At 41.0% G+C, this 25,296-nt stretch overlaps 1 protein-coding gene across 2 annotated transcripts in view; it reads right to left on the reverse strand.

Moving 5' to 3' along the window:
* The window catches only part of STX7 (syntaxin 7), a 44,690-nt gene extending 22,560 nt beyond the window's left edge, over positions 1 to 22,130 (reverse strand). The window contains exons 1-3 of one of the 2 annotated variants that reach the window (XM_008691094.2): positions 22,001 to 22,110; positions 20,501 to 20,615; positions 15,365 to 15,515 (exon numbers count right to left, since the gene is read on the reverse strand). In XM_008691094.2, the coding sequence (XP_008689316.1) occupies positions 15,365 to 15,449 (85 nt within the window). In that variant the 5' untranslated portion in view covers positions 15,450 to 15,515; positions 20,501 to 20,615; positions 22,001 to 22,110. Of the gene's footprint in view, positions 1 to 15,364; positions 15,516 to 20,500; positions 20,616 to 22,000 lie in introns of both variants that reach the window. The other variant, XM_008691093.2, reaches the window with a different exon arrangement.
* Positions 22,131 to 25,296: the final 3,166 nt, after the last annotated feature.

Raw genomic sequence — 25,296 nt, forward strand, 5'->3', positions numbered from 1 at the left:
AGGAAACCCCTCGGGTAGGTGATTCTGAGCCTCTCTGACTCAGCGTCAGTCATATCACACCGCAGAAGAAGTATAATGCTGACCAGCAAGCAGCCTTGGAGCCAGACGGCCGGACATGGAAACCTGACCTCACTTCTTCCTAGCTGCTGACCTCCGGCAATTTACCTAATCTCTCCAAGCTATAACTGCCTCAGTAGTCAAATGGAGAGAAAATCACCTCTTTCTCTGTTATGCAATTGAACTGCGAACCGTGTATATAAACACCTTGCACTGGATATTGTAAGAAAGAGCTCAATAAATGGGAGCTAATGGTGTGAAGTGGTTTATGTCTTTCTTCTGAAAGTCAGAAATGAACAATAAGAATATTCTTTTCTTTTTTAAGAAAGAGAGAGTGAGCATGCGAGCAAACGAGTGAGCAGAGGGGGGTGGCAGACGGAGAGAGAGAACCTTAAGAAGGCTCCTCGCTGATCGCAGAGCCCAACATGGCGCTCAATCTCAGGACCCTGAGATCACGACCTGAGCCGAAATCAAGGGTCAGGTGCTTAACTGTGCCACCCAGGGGCCCCAAAGAATATTCTTATTAATGTATCTTAGCTAACTAATGTGAACCATGCACTGAAACTACATCATCTCTGATATAGTTACAAGAACTGCAGAGATGATAATAAATACCAACTGACACAATAGTTATGTTCCATCATCAGAAGGGAAGAGTTAGCTGTTGCTAACACTGACAAGTACCTAGCAGTTGTGTACAAATCATATAATGGAAACTGAACTAGAAAACAATGAAATGTTGAAAGAAACTAATTCTGTTTTAGCCTCCACTCTTTTCTCATCTGTCGATTAATCCCTCTACATGTTTTAAAGAATGGTTTGGAGTATTACAGGGGATGATACATATGAAAACATTCTGGAACGGCACAGACCTCTTTAAGAATGAAAGATGCTATTACTGGTAAGTTTACTATAATTCGAGTTAGAACCATTAGGTTAGGTTCATTACAGAGTACAAGGTGCACAGTATATCATTAAAAAAATCTTATCAGTGAGTTGAAAAAAAGTATCAACACAAAAAGGTTCTAAGGAAAAAAATCGAGTGAAATTACGCTATTTCATATATCAAGAAAAACCATGAGAAGTGTATTGTAATTCTAAAAAGCACTAGCTGGGAAAACCCCCAGAGAATCTGAAAGACAGCTACTAAAATAATTATGGGCTTTTTTCCAATATGCTCTCTATCTCGTGCTCTGTCTTGCGACCTGGGTAGGCAGCTTATCTTTTTTGTGGGTGAAAGAATTGAAGCAAACTGTGGAGAGGAAAAGGGGTAAGAGCGAGATGAAGGATCTTCCAAAGGATGAGTCTCGAGCTGAGACTCCGTGATGGAGTCTGTGCCTCCAGAGGCCAAGCGCACTGGTTGGCTGTGCTCTCCTTCCAGAATTAACCAGCACGCCGGCACCCACAGCCTCTTCCACAAAGCGATCTCGAACACTGAACAGATTTCATTTTAAATTTCTCACTGGTTTTTCTTCCCAGATATTTCAAAGGTAGGAAGGATATAGATTAACAAAGTAGAAATGTGGGGTATTTTAAAGCTACTGTAGATTAAAAGAGTTAAATCTGAGGGCATGGTATGTAAAAATATCAAGCCATGTGAAAACTGTACATAAACAATATTTTGGATTTCTAAAATGGCTGGAACATTACAAACTCTCTTAGCAAAGATATTCAGTGCTAACATTTTATCACATGGATCTACTCAGTTTACCTACTACTCTAGGGAGTCTAGAATCAGAACTTCTTAAAAATACATACATGTGGCCAAAAGCAACAGCAAAGAGCAGATCCTGAGTGGGAAGCCATATGGGTAGGGTAGGGAGTAAGGGGGGCTGCAGAGAGGTGTAAGGGAGGCAGAGCTCCAAGCTGTCAGCAGCGAGTACTCGCTTCCAGAAGAAGATGATCACACCCTGAGTGGGACTAAGAGCAAGGCTGACAAGGAACTGGCCACCCTCCTGGGGGAGGAGGAAGGAGGAGATCAGGCCATGCTGGGGACCCATGGGCTGCTGACTTCGAAAAGTACATCTTTCCTTAAGAGCAGACAGATGCCTCACAAAAAGACAGCTGTGCGTCTTGGGGCCTGCAGAGTGATGGGGGGCTCTGAGGACTGGAGGAGGAGGATCTTCCACACAAGACTAGGTTTTGAGAGGCAGAGGGGAAAGAAACAGTGCCTCAGGGCAAGACAGAGAGAAATGAGCCCCTGAACAGAAAGACAGCACTCCTCCCTTCACAGGACTCCCCTGCCAGGAAAACCAAACTCATTCCGCTGAATAACAGAAAATGCACAGATAGAGCAACCACAAAAAAGGCCATAACAGTTATGGAAAAGAACGGCAAAACTCCCTTCGAAGAAAACACAGCAGGAAAAAATGTGGCCACACAGTGGATAGGGTGAAAATTATAGTCCAAAATAGCACCACAATTTTTTTTTTTAAACTCAATGAGGCAATTGCAATTTTAAAGTCAGGGCACAAAAAAACTCATAGACAAGATGGCTAGATAGTAGGCACTGGGGAAGGAGAAACTTGAGGAACTTAGGAAAGAAAAAGGCAAATTCAGAAGGGAACACTAGGTGACAAGGAACACAAGAAAGAATGGACACAGAGAAAGCCTCGACCCTGCCACCACTACCCAATACAGCTGAGATCACTTTGTGTTCTTTGGCCACGCCCCCTCACCTACTGACAGGTTGAGCTCCTGCCTCCATTCTCCCTGATTACAATACACATGTTGATGAGGACCCTTCCACCAATCTGGACTCAGTTCTTTGCACGCTCCTACCCAAAGACCTCGTTCCCCATCCACCTTAGTCACATGCTCCAATATCCTATCAAATGCTTGCTCAGTGCCAGTAACTGTTAACTCTTCTGCCATCTTACTCTCATGCGCACGATTTACAACCCACCACCTCCTGTATGTCCTACTCACTCCCACTGGTACCCTGGCTCCAACAAGCCTCTGACCTACCAGGACCTTCCATCCTCACACAGCCTCCCTGTCCTCCCATGTCTTCAATCGCCTCCTCACCCAACCTAAACTCTATGGTCAGTTATCATATTCACTCTCTAGAATAGATCCTCTTCCAGCCCTCTCTTCATTTATCTTAACCACTTGACAAATCTGGGACTCTGCTTGAGCCCAACACAGTGCCTCCCCTATTAGACCAATGTGCTGTACAGCATTTAATCTAACCTCTGTTAATCGACATTTTATCCTAAGACTATGTGTTTAAAAAAGCTGGGGAACTTATCACTTATGCTGAATTCACAAATGTATCCTTCTGAGTTCTACATATATCAAATAAAGTGTGATGCTGACTGCATGATAAAATTCTCAGATCTGTTTCTGCACTCCATTTATTTAAATGCTCAAAACCCTTGTTCTACCTGGAATAAAAACCCAAGTCCTTACAGTGGCCCACAAGGCCTCACCAACCCCATCCCAGCTCCTATTCTCCCCTCTCTGTGCTCTGTGCACACTGGCCTCCTCACCATTTCCCCAGTCCTGCTGCCACCACAAGGCCCTTGTATTGTTACTTCCCATCTAGAACATTCTTTCCCAAGATCCAGAAGATCTAGCTAGGATAATTAATGAAAGTGGCTAAACTAAACAACAGATCTTCCATGTAGATGAAACGGCCTTATATTGTTGGAAGAAGATGCCATCCAGGACTTTCATAGCTAGAGAGAAGTCAATTCCTGGCTTCAAAACTCCAAAGGACAAGCTGGCTCTCTTGTTACAGGGTGATGAAGCTAATGACTTTTAGTAGAAGCCAGTGCTCATTTACCATTCCAAAAATCCCAGGGCGTTTAAGAATTATGCTAAATCTACTCTTCCTGTGCTCCAGAGATGAACAATGAAGTCTGCATGACAGCACATCTGTTTACAACATGGTTTAGTGAATATCTTAAGCCCACTGTTGAGACCTACTGTTCAGAAAAAAGATTCCTTTCAAAATATTACTGCTCAGGGGTGCCTGGGTGGCTCAGTCAGTTAGGCAATCAACTCTTGATTTCGTCAGGTCATGATCTCAGGGTCATGAGATCGAGCCCCGCATCAGGCTCTGAGCTCAGCACAGAGTCTGCTTGTCCATCTCCCTCTGTTCCTCCCTCCACTCTCTCTCAAATAAATGAAATCTTTAAAAAAAATATTATTGCTCATTGACAATGCACCTAGTCACCCAAGGACTCCGATGGAGAAGTTCAACAAGATTACTATTGTCTTCATGCCTGCTAACACAACACCCATTCTGCAGTCAATGGATCAAGGAGTCATTTCAACTTTCAAGTCTTCAGGAAGCAATTCCTCAGCCACTAAAGTTTTATCATGAAGTTGCAGCATTTCATACGGCTATAGCTGTCACAAATAGTGATTCCTCTGATGGGTCTGGGAAAAATAAATTTAAAATCTCTGGAAAGGAGTCACCAGTCTAGATGCCATTAAGAACATTCATGATTCCTGAGAAGAGGTCAAAACATCAACATTCACAGGGTAAGAAGTCAATTCCATCCGTTATGGATGACTCTGAGAGGCTCAAGCCTCTGGCGGAGGAAGAAACTACAGATGTGGCGGTCATACCAAGAGGACTAGGATTAAAAGTGGAGCCTGAAGATGGGACTGAATTGCTGCAATTTCACGATAAAACTTTAGTGGCTGGGGAGTTGCTTCCCGAAGAAAGTGGTTTCTTGAGATGGAATCTACTTCCGATAAAGCTGCTGTAAAGACTGCTGAAATGACAACAGAGGACTTAGAATATCACATAAACTTAGCTGGGCAGGGTTTAAGAGGATTCACTCCAATTTTTAAAGAAGTTCTGTAGGTAAAATGCTACAAAACAGCACCACACGCTACAGAGAAATTGTTCACGAAGGGAAGAGGCAACTGATGCCATAAACATCACCTTTGTCTTATTTTAAGAAATTGCCACAGCTGCCCCCCAACCTTCAGCAACCACCACCCTGCTTGGTCAGCAGGCATCGACACGGATGCAAGACCCTCCAGGAGCAAAAAGATTATGACTCCCTGAAAGCTCAGATGATGGTCAGCACAGTTTAGCAATAAAGTATTTTTTAGTTAAAGCATATACATTGTTCCTTTAAACATAAAGCTACTGTACATTTAGTAGGCTACAGTATAATATAAATATAACTTCATATGCACTGGGAAACTGAAAATTTAACTTACTTTATTGGTCTGCAACCAAACCCACAAAATCTCCAAGGTATGCCCATAGTTAAAAGATACTAACTTACACGCCTTCTGAAGACTTTTGAATAAAGCAGGGTGTACTGCCAATACTATACAACTAAAATCACTGGATGTATTTGCGCCATCCTGCCCAGCTTTCCTCCTAAGCCCCAACAGCAAGACAGTGCTCTGGATATTCACAAATAAGCAGGCCTCAGGTGGATTTTTAGCTAACAGTTTTCATAGTGCTCACTAAGAAGATAATAGTCCACAGGCTAGGAAGGACTCTTGCTGATGTCTGTAGGCATTCTCTTGGACTTTAGATAGGACAACGACCAAGCTATCCCCAGGGAAGCAGCTGGCCATACTCACGATCTACCCCAACAATGGTTTCTTCAAACACTGACCAAGATAATGACACCGCAACAAGAAAAAAGCCCGGGAAAAATAAATGTACCAAAACTCATAGAACACTATTTTGTAAGACTTTTAGGTTCTTCCAAATAAATTAACAGGCAAATCAATTAATAACTGCTAAAAAAAAAAAATCCAGTCCGGAATGAGTATAAAAGGTAATTACTCTTCAATGGAAAATATTACTCAGTAACTGGTGAAAAACAACATAAAAGAGTCAAAGACAGGAGGACAAGAATTGTCCAAACTATTACAGGAAACCCAAACTAAACAACCTAGCCTGACATCTGCTGTCTGGCTCCCACATCAACACGGAGCAACTAAGACGTACAGACAGGCAGCACCACAGGGCAGTTGGGAGGTTGTTACACAACTAACTACAAGGTTTATTTTAACGAAAGAGAAGCTACTCTGTGATACACAAATGCTAAGCACATTGAACATATTTATAGTGAAAAATCTAATAATAATTATAATGTTTTTATATAACTCGGTGTGGAAACGTACATAAGAATTTTTATCATATAATCAGCACCATACCTAATGAACACAGAACGCAGGAGGACTCACGTGTGGAGGCAGTATAAATGGTAAGTTCCCCACTTTTAAACATATAATCTTAGGATAAAATGTCTGTTAACAGAGGTTTGGTTAAATGATGTGTGACACACTCATATAATGGAAAAGTATTTGGCCAACATAGAAGACTAAAAAAGCAAGCAGAAAAAAAAAAGTATAGTATGACCTTGTTTTCAGAAAAAAGAGACAGAATATAATTATGTGTACATATCTCTGTAGCCATTAGATTCACGTTCCGTTATAAACAGCACTCATGTTCTGTCATGTAGGAAAAGCCACCGGAGAGGAATAAAAAAGTTGTCGCTCTGTTAAAGTTCTCTTGGATAAGGCATTAGTTCCCACACCTGTATCTATGCTGTGTCAGCACCCTAGGCATGAGGAGAATTACAGCAATGAGATCAAAGCTACTAAAGTTTTTCTGCTCAAGGGGAAAAGAATCCAATCAGATATTTTCAGATGTGTGATGTTAAAAGTAGATGTATCAAATAGCATCTTGGGGGGGAGAAAACAAGTTTTCATCTCTTTTTCCTCCATAAACCACCTTCCGATCCACCAATAGCCACCAACAGAATGCACCCCAGAAAAAAAAGAAACATCCCTAATTCCTGGGTAAATACATAGTTCCAGTAAATTTACTAATTTCTCAGGACTGGAGCTCTTTTTTAAAGAAAAGTTGGCCCTGGCATCAAAAAAAGAGAAGTCAATGATACTGCTTCCCTTTGGTTTAGTCATGTGTTGAGATGCAAAAACAAGGGTCCCCTTCACCAGACTCTAATGAAAAGAACTGTATTCATTCTCAAAAGTAACAAAAGGACTCACACGTTTATATAGACTTTATATTTCATCTCAAAGTCCTAGGAACCTTATGAGGACAAGAGGCCAGCACTGATCCTTTATAATAAATAAGGAAAGGACCCATACAGAATGAGAGCTAATTACAACACAATAGTATTTTTGCAACTCTAAACAAGTCCGTGTTGAACTATCTACAGGAGATAAATGATAAAAAATGAAACAATGAAGATTCAACATAAACATTTTCCAGTCACCTTCTCTTCAACTTTACAACACGGGTTTAAGTTCACACATTTTATGCCTCTCTAGAAGGTTCTGCTTTCCCAAATCCTCTGTAATGAACACACATGTAACCAAAGTTTTAAAGTTTTAAAGACATATGTTTAAAGACAAAGTTTTAAAAACATATGACATGTTATGCATATTTTAGCAGAAAACTTCGGCATTCATAAATGTGGCTGAGTAATATTTTATGTTACCAATGGATCTAATTCGTTCATTTTCCATAGGTTAACTTTTAGCCATTCTCTTTCTCTTTCAGATTATTCTTTTTAAAAAATACTCAAATGCCAGAATTCTCATTAGCATCAGTGGTAAGACTTACTATTTGTACACATGGGAAAATTTTATTTCAATGACTGTTTCTTTCTTTTTTTTTTTTAAGATTTTATTTATTTATTTGTCAGAGAAAGAGAGCGAGCACAAGTAGAGGGAGCAGCAGGCAGAGGGAGAAGCAGGCTCCCCACTGAGCAAGGAATCAGCGACTCAATCCCAGGACCCCAGGGTCATGACCTGAGCTCATGGCAGAACTTAACCAACTGAGCCACCCAGGTGTCCCCTCAATGACTATATTTCATGGTCAGCTGCTTATATTTCTACTTATCAGTTTCCTTCAATTCATACCTTAATTAATTCAGACATGATTCACACCAGAGTCCCTTGTGACTGCAACTCTCCCATCTTCTAATACTTAGAAATAATACACAAGTCTTAGTGGAACTCTAGCTGGTCTTGTAAAGACTATTTCAATTATGGAATTTTAAAAGTATGTGTTATGAATCCAGACATGGAAATTGGTCTCTTAGTAACAAAGAGAATAATCCTACATATGTTGGAAGAGCTTTCAAGATTCTTTAAAACTTTGGTTACAATTATAGCTTGTTAAAGTCGAAAGAGACCATAATCCAGTCCACAGAAAATATATGTAAGAAAATCACGTCCTAGGAAGGAAAGAGCTTACTCAAGGTCACACTGCTACCCAGATCTGATTTCAGGAAGTGTGCACACACTCACAGAGAGCTTGCTTAATTAGAAACCTTTCCTATCGTCTCGTTGATTTTCCTAACTAGGGATTCTAAAAAGTCTGATTCTAATCAGGGAATTGCAATATAAGTCACAATGAGATAGAACTACGGCTAACAGGGTAAAATTTAAGACTGTAAATGTCAAATGTTGGCAAGGATTTGGAACAAAATGAACTCTGATAACACTGGTTGGTGGGAGTACAACTTGGTACAACTACTTTTGGTACACAGCTAAACATACACACACCCTGTAACTCAGCAACTTAACTCTTAGGTACATACATGAGACAAAAGACCATGTGAAAATGTTCAGCATTGTTCATAATAGCAAAAAACAAAAACAAAAACCCAGAGACATTCCAAATGTACATAAACAATAGAAAGAACAAATAGATCGTGGTCTGGTTGAATATGGAATACTATACAATAATGAACACAATGACCTACAGCTACACGCAACAACACGGATGAACTGCGCAAACATAATGGGAGAAAGAAGTCCAACATAAAACGTAATACCTGACTCTATTAAAGTTAAGAAACTGGGAATATTCATCAGTCATGTTAGAGGTTTACCTTTAGAAAGTACGGAGTGGGAAAAACATGAGAAGGGCTTCGGGGGGCTGGTAATGTTCTACTTCTTCATATGTGCGGTGTTGTAACAGATGATTTATTGAGCTATACATTAATAACGGGTGTACTACTCTCTATATATTATAGTTCTATTTTTTAAAGATTACAAAAAGTCTTCAACCATGTGATGGATTTCTATATATTTATTCTGTTTCTTTCAAAAACATGACCTACTTCTGTGTGTTCTGGGTGTCCTGAATACATTTTTCTGTGTGCTTGCACAAGGACGAGTGGTCCAGTGAAAATATCCTACTCTGGTTTACCTTATGTAATAGGCTCAGCCATTTCAACTCACAAGGGTTGTTCATCCTTGTATTACACATCACTGGTAGGAGTTTGTTTTAAAGACAATACAGACAGATGATAAAGGGTAAATGGGTGTATATCTCATTTCCAGATGCTACTCATAGAAACATTACTTGTAAACATCTCAAGCCAAAGCTTGAGCATTAAGTGTAAGCACTTCTTTGATGCATAATGATCTTCTAGACCTGGGATAACAAATGCTTTTATTTACATGCCAACTCCAGTCTATTGGGAATGGTTGCCTGGAGCACTGGGTTGAGAAAGACTGGATGCCAGGGTAGGGCCATCAACAGAATATTGTCTATGCCATGGGCAAAAGATGGAGCAGTTGGGGCACAAACACCTTGCTGACTCGTGACAGTCATCTCATAGGATAAAAATATTTTCCTAATCAAGATCACATTGGGATCTAAATAACTTTCCTCGTTCTTCCACCTCCACCCCCACCCCTGCCCCACTGTCTTACATTCGATCTGTCAATAACATTCCATATTCAGGAAAATTTTCAAATAAATAGTTCCATTAAGACAAAAAAATATATATTTTCTTTACTATTTTAAATGCTCCACAGAGTAATCCCTAACAAAGTTCTAGTCTGTTAAGCTTACCAGTCATTCTTAAAAAGTCATGTTAATATAATCTATTTCTATTTTATATTTACGTATTCACAATATTTAAATATTTCATTTAACATAAATTATATTATTGTAATACAGTTTAAGTAATTCACTAATAAAGCAAATTGAGTAAGACTACAAATTATTTTTAACAAAAAGTATCTTAAAACAAAAAAAAGCTTAAAAATATCTTGTTTCATCTATTCTACTCTTTGCAAAACAGAACTGCCAGAATATAACACTAGCTAAAGAAAAAATTCTTATCTTAATAAATGTTATTCTTGGGTCTCTCCAAGAATCAAAAATCTCTTTGACTGCTATTTTCTTTTTTGGTATAAACCATACAAATTAATATTTTATAAGTTTTCACTGATCTTAATCGAAACTAATATGAAAATAAACTTTTCCCACTGCAATATTTAGGAAGACCTCAGCTTTAGTTGAACAGATGCACATATTCTAACAAGGGTATTACCTTACTTATAGCATCTTTGCTTTAGATTTCTTTTGTACAGCTAGATAATTTGTACTGACACAAATCTAAAAGATGCAAATGCAGTGTGAAGAGAAACACCTAAATGTGGTGCAAAGTACCATCCTATTTAATCACATCCAGTATTATTAGCACTAGCAGATGGGGAAAAATGAACTGAAATTTCACACTTCTGCCTTTCACTTCCACGTGATTTCTTCATATCCGTCTCGGTGATGCACACGGGGCAGGTTAGGTCTTTAACAATAACTAACTCTACCTCATCTAAACTTCCCTTCATTCAGACACTGAATCTCAGAATTAGAAAAAATACATAGTGATGATTGGTTTCACTAAATTCATGACCCCAAGTCTCAAATGAGTACTCAACCTGCCAAACAACCCTTCATTCTGAGGTATGTCAATCCTCTCCATTGTCAAAACTACAACTAATCACTTTCTCTTCTTTCCATAAACTTCCCACAGCCTTCCATCCCGTTCTCTGTCTAATGCCTTTGCCTCCTATTTCACTTAAAACCAGCCCACTCAGACAGGAACTCCTCCATTTTTGCCCACCATGTTTACTGTCCGCGCCACACTCTGCCTGGGCTCTGTACAGTGGTTGAGAAGCAAACTGGGCACTGGTGACCCATTCCCCTCCCCCTCTCACCTTCAGAGACCTTTCTTTTGCAATTATACTCTCACTAGACACTCTCTTGTGTAGTGGAAAAATGCAACCTTTTCTTTGACCCTCTTTCTACTTAATGGTAGAATCTTCCAGTTACCTACTAAATACTGATTTTCCCCTTCTTAAGTGGAGCAAGCTCCAATTTTAGTGAGCATAGTGCTATCCAGCCTTCCTGGCAGCTAGGTGTAGCCATGTGACCATATGTAAACTCTGGTCAATGATACAAGCAGAGGTAAGCAGGATTCTAGGAAGTCTCTTTAGCTGAAAAAAGGTCAGTCCTTCTCTCTTCTTTTCTCCATCTACACTCAGAACATGAATATGAGACCATTCTTTTCTTTCCTTTTTTTTTTTTTTTATAAGATTTTATTTATTTATTTGACAGAGAGAGAGACAGATGGGGGAGCAGAGGGCAGAGGGAGAAGCAGGCTCCTCGCTGAGCAAGGATGCGTGGCTCGAGCCCAGGACCCTGAGATCATGACCTGAGCCAAAGGCAGACACTTAACCTACTGCGGCACCCAGGCAGCCCTGAGACCATTCTTTTTGAAGTGACCAGTTTGCCAGATCCAATTCTCTGCTTTTTAGTCTCTTGGCAGCATTAGACACAGCTGATGCCTCACTTGGTCTTGAAACAATTTTGATTTCTGGAAATCCACCAGATCCTGATTTTCTTCTTACTTCACTGGTCACCCTGATTCTTTATGCTTTCTCCCTGCCTTCCTGACTTCTACATGTTTTAATGCTCCAGCTCTCTGCTCTTACTCCTTTGTGGTTATTTTAGACCTATGGTTTCAAATACCATTTATTCTCTGATGACACTCTGATCTCCAAATTCATATATCTAAACTAGATATTTCACATCTCCGCTTAGATGTTTAAAAGACATCTCAAACTTTACTTGACCAAAACAAAATTCTCTCTGTTTCTGAACTACAGTCCTTCCCCACCTCAGTATATACTTACCACCATGCACTCGGTTGCTCAACGCGAAAACCAAGGAGCCACCCTGGACTCCCCTCTCTCTCTCTCAATCCACCCACATTCGTCAGCAAGTCTTGCTGACACTGCCTCCAAAGAACATCCATCAGTTCTCTCTGTCCCCATTGCCACCACGCTGGTACAAGCCAACATTTCCCTCACCAGACCTCTGCGATGGCCAACGTGTCCCCTCCTCAAATTCCCCAAAGTCTTCTTTCTAAGCAGCGGCAGCCAAAGCAATCTTTTCAAAGCACAGATCTGATTGTGTGTCCTTCTTCTTAGAATGAAATCTAAACTCCCCCGACAGCCTCCAAGGCCCAGGATGGCCTGCTTGGCCTCCTCTCTGATTTTATCTCCAGCCACTCTTGCCCCAACTGCTGTGTTTCAGCCACACTGGGCTTCTCTTTCTTGCCTATTTTCTGAACACCCCAAGCTCTGGACTGCTTCAGGATTTTAATACCAGCTACTGGCTGCTTCTAAATGCTCTTGTCCTTTATCTTCTCATTCTCGGGCCCTTCTCATGCGCACTTAGGGGACCATCTCGGCTAAGGCAGCTTCCCCCCCGCCCCCCGTCCCAGGCACCTGCTCTCATAGCACTCTCATTTTCATCACAGGACACTATGTGGTTCATTAATGGTTTTTTTTTTTTTTTTTTTTACTTTTTAAAAAATTTTATTTAAGTTCAATTAATTAGCATATAGTGTATTATTAGTTTCAGAGGTACAGTTCAGTGATTCATCAGTTGTACACAGCATCCAGTGCTCATTATATCACGTGCCCTCCTTAATGCCCATCACCTGGTTACCCCACCCTCCCATCCCCATTAATTTTTTTTTATCATTGGTTTCTTCTTACGCTATAAACTACATGAGAACAGGCCAGAACAGGCCCTTGGGGATCTTGCTTACTTTTGGACTCCCAGGGTCTGGTACCATGACTAGCAAGCAGTAGGTGCTCAATAAATTATTCGCTGAACCAATAGAGAGAGAATATCCTAATTACAAGTCACTCAGTCTGAACCATTACTCCAGTATTTAAACCTCTTACTAACAGACCTGAGAAATAGTATCTGACCACCATATGCTCATCACTTAGTAACAGGGACTGCACTCCTGAGCGTGGCAATTCCATCCCTGAATAACTAGTATTATTCAAAAGCCCTAGTCTTCTGGAGCTGAAGTCTGGCTACCGTTGCTTCTATTCGTTGGTGGAGACCTTCATGATCGTGTAGAATACCTTTCTTAGTACTTTACACAAGACAGTGTTTCCAGTATTTGAAGGTGGTGACTGTAGCTTCTCATGGCTAAACAATCCTAGTCTTTTTTTTTTTTTTAAAGATTTTATTTGTTGAGAGAAAGAGAGGGGGCCTGTGAGCAGGGGAAAGGGCAGAGGGAGGGAGAGACTCTCAAGCAGACTCCACACCCAGCATGGAGCCTGATGCAGGGCTCGATCTCATGACCCTGAGATCATGACCTGAGCCGAAATCAAGTCAGATGCTTAACCAACTGAGACACCCAGGGACCCCAGTCCTAGTCTTCTTAACCCCTTTCCACAAGGCAGAGGTGTGGGTCCTACCACCACACTCCCCCACACTCCAAAACTGTCCTGAATCACAGAACGCCGTCACATACTTAGTTATCAGTTATACCATGAGTATGCAACTCTGGCCCAACATATCACTTCTCATCCAGTTGTATCAACTGATCTCTTTCTCAGGGGACATGACTTAACTCTTACCTCCTTCCAGTTCAAGCTTGCACATCATCTCCAACCTGTGTATCTATCATACCACCGGATGCTTACTGCCTCTATAATCTCAGCCTACACTCATTCCTCCTGCTCCTCCCAGCCTTCCTAACATGTTCACCTTTCCCAGCACAAAAGACCTGCCCTGTCCTCTGGAGGAAGGCCTCCTGGCCTCCTTTCTTACATAAAGGTCCTGATTTTCCCACACATGTAAATTAAAATTATAACCTCTCTTAATTTTCACACATAAGCGTGAGGCAGACCAGCACTACTTCTAAGAAAGAAAAATATCTTGTTTTCTTTGCCTTTTACATTATACCACTGTGCATAGGGGCACTTTCTTAGAACCATCTATAATCTACTTTTATTCCTTTTGCCTCCGAAACATGCTGACATCTCACTGAGATCATTTGGGTAGAGTAGTAACTTCTGGGAAGTTAATGATTAGATAAGAAAACATGGTTTGGTCATCTGAAAATGTTCTTTATTTTCACACTGCGTTAACACATTCTGGTACGGAGAACAGGAGACTTAACAAAGTAAGCTACAGAATAATGCTGTATTGGGGCGCCTGGGTGGCTCAGTCTTTAAGCGTCTGCCTTCGGCTCAGGTCATGATCCCATGGGATCATGATCCTGGGATCGAGCCCCCCATCAGGCTCTCTGATTACCGGGAAGCCTGCTTCTCCCTCTCCCACTCCCCCTGCTTGTGTTCCCTCTCTCGCTGTGTCTCTGTCAAAAAAATAAAATCTTAAAAAAAAAAAAAAGAATAATGCTGTATTAACATACTCTAAAAAAAGAGTTCAGGTAATGCCCAAAGGGCCAAAATACCCATCACCACAAGGTGACTAGAATAATCCACATATATGATTACCTATGATTCAGAAATGAAATGTAAAACAAAAAAACTTTAGGCTCAAATCTGCTACAATGATCTTTTAAACAATTTATCTATCTACCTATATATATCCTAAGGAGTAATAATTTCCAATAAAATGCTGCACGGGATTGGTCTACTAGGACTGTTTTTGGTAGATGTAGCATGGGTAGTCTGTGGGAACTCTGAGAATTATCTTCTAGATCTGTCTCAATGGATTAAAATGTTGCCTCATTAGTTACTCCCTGCTCTTTAATAAAGGACCATGTATTTTTCCCTTCACAAAACTTTATTTTTAATAAATGTAAACCCTTCTTGGTGCTCCCCAGTTCCAATCCTATGGGATTTAATCAACAAGTCTCTTTCATCCAGAACCAGATGATTTTAAAGCAAATATAAATATATATCCTTTTAAATCTTTATTTCATTAATAAAATAATGTATTATGTGCACGGCACTCTACAGAAAAATGCAGCAAGTATTATCTCTTCTAATGTAATTATCTCTCATATTCACCCTAAAGAGTTCTAGCCTTCCTTTTTTCTCAGGTTTTGTTTTGTTTTGTTTTGTTTTTAATTTTAAGAGTTCTAGCCTTTTAAAATCTGTTTTTAGAGGACTGCTCCTCCCTCTCTCAGTCACTGGAGTTGTCCTGTTACGAACCTCCACGTTCAGTTAAGAACTGAAAACAGTGAAGTCAACTTAAATTTCAACTTACAACATTGTGTGATCTTCTGGATGTTAGAAGAGATGCGCTGGGCCAGCAGAGCAGGGTCACCACCAACTCCCGGAGTGTAAGACATAGCTGATTTGCTTATTCACTAATTTCATCAGACGCTGGCGGGCTGGGCAGTTTTCTAAGCAGTCACCTAAAAAACAGAAGTTACATAATTGTACTTTTAAAGTTATTGGCCTACATTTTCCAAATTACCAAATATCAATCTGGGAGGTTGATTAACCCAACAGGGTTGAAATACAGCAAAGGGACACATCAAACAGTAAAACTCTCATGGCTATCAAAAATACTGGCCTTTTAAAGAACACAGTCATGTTAAACAATTATAATAAGGTTCAAATTGTACATTCCCTTTGAAAACTTTGATCTAAGGAAGAGTTACCAACTCCCTTTTCTGTGTATAATCTTAATTGTTTGTATATTTTTCTCCTTAACTAAACTGCAAGCAACTATGAAGCAGGGCCCACATGCTATGTACCTTTCTTTCTCCAACATTTAAACAATTCCTGGCATATTTATTATGGTATATAGACTTCATATTTACATATTTATTAAATGGTATATAGACTTCAGGGTGTTCCCCAGAAATGTCACTGTATCTAATTTAACACACACAGGAACAGCTTAGGAACATAGGACTTACGGGTCTCTGATTTTAACAGGAAAGGTCAACTTTGAGAGAGGCACAGCCGACAAGGGAGGAAAAAAAGGAATGCTCCATAAAACGCTCTTCACACCTTGCCACCCGAGCAAGGAGAACAGCTCTCCTCTTCCAGAAGCTGGCATCAGGACAGGAAGCAAAGCTCGGGCACGGCCACAGGAAGGAGGCAAGAGGGAGTTCTCTTTCTCCGTCCACACCACACCACATATGTCGTCAGGGTTTCCAAAGAAAGATGGAAAGGGTGTCCCCGCATACAGGACTGGGCACAGCAAAGACTCAACCTCTCAACGACCCCACCCCCATCTTTTCACGAAGTGCACAGACTGCAGCCAAGCTGTAGGCAGGCAATCTGTAAACCAACTCTCTACTGAGAGTCCGCTACATGACCAGCATCAAATGAAGCACTGGGGGGGGGGGGGGGGGGGGGCAAGCAAACAACACAACAAAGGTGAAGAGTCTGCTCAATTTCCGTTTGTCATTTAGGAGAGCGGAGAGACTTAGTAAGTTAAAACAACAAGAGCAACATAAATCAGCAAAAGGTCATGTGCCAGGAAAAAGTGAGAGGTTAGGAAAAGGAAATTTCACTACTGCCCTTATCTAGAAAGAATTTATGAAACAGAAACAGAAGAAGTGACGACCTCGGCATGACTGGTACGGAAAATGACAAAGGCAAAGATGTGAAGCCTGGGATGGGTAGACCCAGAACGTGTGTACAGGGCATGCGCAGTGTGTCATTTCTGAAGGCAGGGGTGGAAGCCAGTCTACCTGGGAACAGATGATTCATGGCTGGGACAAGTGGGAGACAACACGAAAAGAGAGAAATGACCCAACGTTTATTGCCCAAGTGTGAAATGAAATACATTTCACATAGATTGTCTAATTTAATTTTTAAGGCCTCCCCTCTAAAGTAGATAATAGCAAATAAACCTTGAGCAAAGTGGGGCTTATAAAGATTAAGTAACTGTAAAGGTAATCCAACCCACCTCCCATGTGGAGGCGGGGTTTAATCCCAGGGTTTGGGTTCCAAAGCCACCCATGAGTGCTACCATACAAAACTAATGTCACAGAAGAGGGAGGTCATGGAAGAGGGAGGGCCCTGAATGCTAGGTTTAGTTTTAATATGTTGCAATAAGAAATCACTGGAGATTCTTGGTAGGGGAGAAGAGGGCACAAGGAAATGTGCATCTTTGTTCTTAAGGTCAGTGCTGGCAGGACGTACACCTGTAGAACTGTGGAGACGGGCAGAACAGTACTGGCTCCATATCTGAAACTCTGATGCAATGTGAAAAGTCCCTGACCACACTGGAATTCCTGGGAACTTTTAGATGCTCTCCATTCATCCTTCATTGATGCACAGGTCCACTTTACCTATTCTGGGCCCTTCAGATCTCACCTAGTCCTACATAGACCTAACTCTCAACTCAGACAGCAGAAGTGCTTCAGCAGGGGGGCAGACAGCCTTGGACTTGGGCCTGCAGCCACCTGAAGAGCTGGGGCCCAGACAGAACAAGACTGGACCTGGGGAGTCAATGAAACCAACACTATCACACACATCCTACAAAGTACCAATGAAATCTCTAAATTCTGCATCTTGTTTTCAATAAAAGCTTGAGATATAATTCACGACTGTATGATTTGCCCATTTAAAGTGGACAATCCTGCATATCAAAACTAATACAACACCGTATGGTAACTGTATTGGAATTAGAAGTTCAAAGAACATTAAAAAGTGTACAATCCTATGGTCACTTTCCATGTCGCTGCAATCTCTCCCACTGTAGGCATAATCTATAATAATAATCTATAATAATCTATAATAATATAATCTATATTATATATTATAATATATAATATAATCTATATTAATATATTATATATAATTTATTATATTGATATAATAAACTTTAATAAATAAATAAATAATAAATAAATAAATAAAGTAATCTACTTTATGTCTTCATGGTTTGCTATTCTGTACATTTCCTATGAATAAAACCACACAATGTGTTCTTTCATGACTGGACTCTTTTTCTCAGCATGTTGCCAAGGTCCATCCATACTGTAGCATGATCAATAGATCATTCCTTTTCATTGCCAAATAATATTCCACTGATGGATAGAGGCAATTTTTTTCCGGCTCACTGACAGCTTTCTTTTTCCTTTCCCTCATCAACCAGATCTCTAGAAAAACTGGCTCACTGCCAACACAAACAATAAATGAGGAAATGTTTCTCATTTACTGTCTTCAGGAGGCTCCTCCCTCCACATACATAGTATTATAGCACTTCCCTTAACCCTCGAAATTCATGAGAGCCTAACCTAAGCCCTCTCCCTGTTTTTTTTCAAGGCCCCCTCTTTTCCTCTTCAGAGAATCAATCAGTTAGCTTTAAACACTACCAGCTTTCCTCATCCCTCTACTCAAGCAACTAAATTCTTGAAAGTTCCTGCTGTTGAGATAACTGGGCTTCCTTCATCCAAAGAGCTGCTGCCACTGGATTGGCTGGAATCTCCTTAGAGAAAGGGCACCGCAGTTATCACCTCAGCTCTGTGTTGAGTGAAGAATGAGAAGAAATTTGCAAATGATGGAAGACAAAGATACATTAAAAGTCAACAAGATTGGGGCGCCTGGGTGGCACAGCGGTTAAGCGTCTGCCTTCGGCTCAGGGCGTGATCCCGGAGTTCTGGGATCGAGCCCCACATCAGGCTCCTCCGCTGTGAGCCTGCTTCTTCCTCTCCCACTCCCCCTGCTTGTGTTTCCTCTCTCACTGGCTGTCTCTATCTCTGTCGAATAAATAAAATCTTAAAAAAAAAAAAAAAAAAAGTCAACAAGATTAATAATGGCTAACTTACATTTCCAAAGCATTGTGCTTAGGACTTTTACATTTATTTTCTCAGTTGATTCTTACAACAAACCTCTGAGGTAGGTACGCTTGTTATTCTGTTTTTTCACATGAAGATACTGAGGGATAACAAGAATAAGTAACTTGCTTAATCTAAGAGCTAAAATTTGAAACTACATTTTATAGTCCGTATTTTTAAAACACTAAACACTTCAACATATAACAAAAATTCGGGATAGGTAAACTCACTCAATTAAAAAAAAAAACCAACAAATTTACCAGCTTTCTGCAGACTCTGCTTTTAGGATGAGGAACAGACCTGGAATAGCTACATGAGTAGATCAAGGTAACACAGCTGAACAGCTTAGTCCTTTTCTCTCTTATTCTGCTAATAGTGATCTCTAGGAGACAACAATGGTTGGCCCTTCTGATGATGAAATATGAGAAATAAAGGAGCCAAATCACTAATTTACTGCAAAAATATATATACATAAAGACTACAGTTACAGCTAACTATAAAATGACTTAAAAGTTTATGATCTTTGCATGTAGACTAGAATCAACCAAGTTACTCTGACAGCTGCTGTCCACATCAGTCTCCAGCACCTATCCCAGACCTAACAAGCACCAATGAACTCTTGATGAGTATTTTTGAAAGCTCATTCAGAATTCTTAGTTTTATTGCTCAGAATAACAATAACTCTATCTATACCTGCTCTATCAAGTATTCAAATACCACATGTGAGGCCAGTGGCTTGTACAGCTCTTGTATAGAACATTCCCATCACAGCGTGAAGTTCTATTGAATAGTGCTTATGTAGACATCTCAACAATTACCTTTCTATGAAAATATATAAACAGTCTAAAGGGAAAGAAGGAAAGAGAGGATCAAAGTGCAATACTCTTAATGAAGATATTCTCAAGACTTTCTGTAGAGCACAAATAACAAAGGGAACTGTGAAATCTTAAGTGTCAAACACTACCCCCAGGTACTACTACTGGACACCCCGCAGAATCCCAAGACTCCTAATAAGCATAAATCTCACGCTCTATAAATCAAGCATGGACAGAGCAACAGAAATAGTCAGTTTCACTTTCTTACTTGTGAGAACTAGCATAAAACACTGGACTTTCCTCCACCCTATGCCCCAAAATGTAAGCTCCCAGGAGGGCAAGGTTTTGTCTGTTTTGTGTGCTACTCTAGTCTCAGTACCTGGTTATATGATGGGTGCTTAATAAATATAGGTAGACTGAATGAATAAATCCACCTATTTCCTATAACACATACCTAGTCTGAGGATAAATATTTGCCAATCCTAAGACATTACATTCCAGTGTCTTCTTTCAGACCTGAATGTACTGGGCTAATTATTGCCTTAGGGTCTTTGCTGAGTGTCACTTCTTATCCCTAGAAGGCTTTCCCCATGATCTCCACGTGACTAGCTCCTTTACCCCAGCAAAGTCTGACTGCATGCTGACGAGTCTTTGTTGAATACTTGGATCTGAAATGAGAAGTCACCACCCCTGCCACTCTCCCTTGATCTATCTTCCTTTATCATAGTGCTAATCACCATTTAAAATGATCTAGGCAGTAAATTGCTTATTATCTATCCTTACCTCGGTGATATAAACACAAGACGACCTTGTCAACCTTGCAGAATCCACAGTATCAGGTGCACAGATGTTCCATGAATGTGAAGGCAATCATTCTAGGCACGGGAGCATTCTCTATCTAAACCAAATTAACCGAATTCTTGAGCTCAGCATCTTCCATCTGTTAAACTATTATACTATTTGGTTTTACTCACAATACCAAGGATTATTTTTCACCCTTCCATACACCAAACTTTCAAGTTAAATGTAATCGTGGCAAACTTTACTCAGACTTACTGCTGATGTTTTATAGAATTTATTTTTCCACCCCCAGCACTCAGCTAAAATTTGATATCCTAACCAAAACAAGAAAATGTTATGGGGAGCAGCAGAAGTAAAATATCTGAAGAAAAATGATGCAGACATCAATGAGGTGCTATGATATCACATTAACTTCTACAAAAAGTTTGAAACGAGCATAATTCTTAATTAGTCACAGTCTTCAGACAAACTTCTCAAAGCGGCCTTCAAAGCAGAGGCCGTCCACATCACAAGACACTGCTGAACATTGCTAAGAAGTCTCTGCCAGGGTGAGGCTAAGGCTGCTTCCAGAAGAAACCTCCACCTGCAACATTACTCAACAGGCACAGCACTTCATAATCATTTTCTTCCAGATTCTGCCCAAGTTTTAAATTATACATAGATATAGTCAAAATACACTGATCTGAATTTAACAAAAATTAATGTATGTACAGAAGAGCCAAGCAAATACAAGAAACTTGAGAGGAAAAAAATACAGCATTTGATCAGAAAGGTAATGTTATTCTTCTCTTTGTGTCTGAATTTTAAAAAAGTAACAACCTAAAACACAAGGAGTGGGTGGGGGTAGGGGAGTCTTGAAAGACTTTATGTATTTGTAAAGGTCCTTATGTAAGCCAATTAATGACATGTACTGAGATCAAAGAAAGCAAGCTTGCCTTCCAGCCAGACAGAAAACCAACTACAGTGAGCCTCCGAATAAATGTATAGGGTTCCTTTACTACAGCCATCTATTCTCAGTTCCTCTGTATTCGGGAAGAGAACTTTAAAGTGTGTTTTCTAACTCCATGAGTCGCAAAGAGGAAGAGGTCACTTGTCCCGCTCCAGGCAGAAGCAGGATTCCCGAGCTCCGCCCCAGCGGGGCCCCGCGCCCGCCCCGCCCGGGTGCGCGCAGCCCGCCGGTGCACCGGGGCCAGCGCCCCGGCCGGGCTGCTGCGCGGCGAGGCGGGCGCGGGGCCGGCGGGGCTGGCGGGGCCGGTAGGGCCGGCAGGGCCGGCGGGGCCTGCCTGACCGGGGGCGTGGGCAGCGGTGGTGCTCCGGGGCTGGGGCAGCGCCCGCCCTCCGCCTCCCGACCACAGCCGCAAAGCGCAAGGCGGCGGCCACCTGACAACGCGCACAAACAAGGAGGCGCGGCAGCCGCGGGGACTTCGCGCCTCTGGGCCGCCGGGCCAGGGACCCCTTCCCCTCCCCCGAAACTGCTCTTACCCCAACCTCCTCGGCTTCCTCCTCCTCCTCTGGCCGCGGGCACCCACGGGCCCCAAAGCCCCCAGCTACGATTCTCAGCTGATGGGCGGTGGCACTGGGACGCCCAGTGCGCATGCCTGCAATACAGATCTGGGAAGGAGGCGGGGCTCGCTCCCCTCTCGTTGGCCGGCGGGATCGAGTGACAGCCGTACTGCCCCGCCCCCTCTGAGTCTAAGCTAAGGAATAAGGTACCAAGAAAATTGTAAGGGAGGTGTTTTTTTGAGGCCTCGACTTACGGCCAGCGTCCAAAAAACAAAGAGGAGGGAATGGAGAGCATCTGTCCTTATCGGGTGATGGCGGCCTCTCTAGACTCGTGTCTTCAGCCCGCCCCATCAGGTCCTGCCCATCCTGTCCTTACTCTGCAGTGGAACGTATTCACAGCTCCACTAAAAAATGCTAACGCAAATATGCAATCCTAGCAGGAACAATGATAGACTAAGTGAAGAGTCACCTTCGTGTGCCCATTTAGTATACGAGTTTTCATAGCACAAAAAGGTCGTTCTAAGCATCCTTGAAGGTTAGGGAGTAGTTTTAACAGGGTTTGAAAAGAACAGAGAATGTTTTGATGGTGAATATTTGAACAATGTAATTGTTAGATAAAAGCATCGGTTGCTTTGGGTGAAAGAAATACTCAGCAAATTAATTAGAAGACAGAATGGCTTGGCCTTTGCCTGTATTAAGGCAACACTATTATTCTGAAAGGATCCTCAGGACATGAAAGGTCCAGATGCACTCAGGTGAAAGAAAACCAAAACCAGAATATTTTGAATCGGTACCACCTGAGCAAATTCTAGGTTACTTAGTAGTATACATACATATGTACCTAAGTGAGTGAGGTCAGACAGGAATAAGAAACACAAGGGTCTCTCAGTTTATTTTTAATTGTTCTGCTTTTAACAGAAAAATGGGAACAAGAAATATTTCCTATTTCACATCTTTCCTCAAGAAAACTACAGTGCAAGTGTTTTAATAAACAGCAACTTATATTCTGCCTGTAAAAAGGGAGAAATAGAGTAGGCATGCTGGCCAAGCAGAAGGAATTCATCCCATCTAAAGGCAGCATGATTCAGTTAACACCAATTGTACTTTTAGGAAATTCAGATTTCTTTGTGAAATCCCTTTTTTTTCAATATTTTTAAATTTTTATAAAACATTCTGTTGTCAAATAAGGTAGGTATTTCAGCTTCTATAGTAGGCAATAGTTTCAAACATAGAGTATAAAAAAACAAACAAAAAAAGCTGGAGGGGGCCTTACAGGAAATCTAGCTCTAATTCCTCACTTAGGAAGTAAATTAAGGAAACTGAAAACAAAAGAAACTTCATCAAAAGTACACAAATAATTATGAACAGCATAGGTCCAGATGACTTAATTCAGAATCTTTAGTTCTTCCTGTCGTGTCATCCACTCAGCCAATATTCATTGAGAAGCTGCCATGTGCCAGGTACTATTTCAGGAGCTGCAGGTATCAAGATTTGTGGGATGTATAGTATTTTCCCTCAAGGAACTCAAGGAGTGAGATCCTTCCCAGGATACTGTAAGAAATACTGTGATAAAGATTTATACACAACATGGCGGAGGCCCAGGAATGAGGATGACTTATTGTGTGGTCAGGGACCATTCCAAAGGGGAAGTGTTAACAGAATCTTGAAAGATGTGTAAGAGTTCCCTGGGAAGACAAGATGGGAAAGGACATTCCAGGCAAAAGGAAGAGCACATAAAAATTCATAGGCAAGTGCAAACTCCTAGGGATCTCTACATAATTTTATTTAGATGAAGCTCAGTGGGTGGATTGAAGGGGCATAAGACTGGAAACACAAGTGGAGTTTATATAATGAAAAACCTTTTCTATATCATGTTAAATGAGTATCTAAGAGGAGTCAAACTATTAAAGGATTTTAAACAAAAGTGTGATGTGCTCATAATTCTATGCTATGAAGAAAACTCTGGAGACATGGGGGATATTCAAAGGAAATTACACTGAGACTGAAGAGAGAGAGAGAGACTGTAACCATTTTAGAAGGCCGTGTAACAGTAGTTACAACAGTTGTGCAACCCCAATTTAGAGTCTCCCCAGTATCAGAGATGTTGAAGGACTGTCTTAAGGCAAATGCACTGGGAAAGAAAAGGGAAGGCCTGCTTTGAGAAATATTTAGGAAGACTTGGAAATTAATTGGTTATGAAGAATGGAAGAGATGACTACTATTTTTGGGATGTAAGCTGAACATGGCATAGCTATCGGAGATCTAAGATCACTAATAATAATAGAGCGATTGCAGTTTGAAGATGAAGGTGCTAGAATGGGGGAGCAAAGCTACATTAAGTGAAGCTTTGGATGTATTGTAGTTATGATTTTGGGGAAGTGATATCCAGTTTGAGATGTCCTCCAGGTACTTTGAAAGTGTGAGCTGGAGTTCAAGGTAGAGTTCTGGCTGGAGCTATGGGAAGAGATGAGGTCATTAACTCTAAGGATGGAATGTTATGGACTCCTGTGTTTCAGGGAGGGCTGAGAAAGAAAAATCCTGAAAAGGAGTAATCAGAGAGCTGGGAAGTACACCAAGAAAAGCTATAGGAGAGAATGAAGGAAAACATTTCAAAAAGAGGAAATGCTCTATGATATCACATGTCACAGAAAGTTCAAGTAAATTAAGAACCAAAAGTTGTGCATTGGACTTCAGAATTAGGAAGTGGTTGGTGAACAGGAAAGGGAATTTCAATCATTCAAGGAACTATCATGAAAAGAACTCATATCTGCATAAGGCCTATTGCATCTTTCAAACATCCTTTCCTGTTTCCTTTGAGAGAACGCAGGGCTGTGGAAGGGAAAGTACAATGCAACAGAGAATCTGAGGCTTGGGGGCTTCTTCACGGTCCCTTGCTAGTTACTGACTTTACCAGGACCAAGGCTCAGCTGCCCGAATACTCCTCCTGGGCTCTTTCCATTTTTTTTTCATGTTCTTTTTTTTTTTTTTTTTCACTTTGAATTTATTATTTTTTTTTAAATGATTTTTTATTATATTATGTTAGTCACGGAGATGTTCATTTGTAGAGATCCAGATGCGTCTTCCTGCGTCTCAGGCTGGTTCCGTGGGTGTTCAGGCTGGTCTGGTACCTATCCAGCTCGACTCGGAGGACCGGCTGAAAACGGTGTCTCCTACTCCTCCGCCATCTTAACTCTCCCTTCTTTTCATGTTCTAAAATATGTCACGAATGGATTCCTTTCAGGCCCTTCGAACCCTAATAAGATGCCACCCCTTTG

The sequence above is a fragment of the Ursus maritimus genome, unplaced genomic scaffold (assembly GCF_017311325.1).
Source record: "Ursus maritimus isolate PB19 unplaced genomic scaffold, ASM1731132v1 scaffold_13, whole genome shotgun sequence".
Lineage (NCBI taxonomy): Eukaryota > Metazoa > Chordata > Mammalia > Carnivora > Ursidae > Ursus > Ursus maritimus.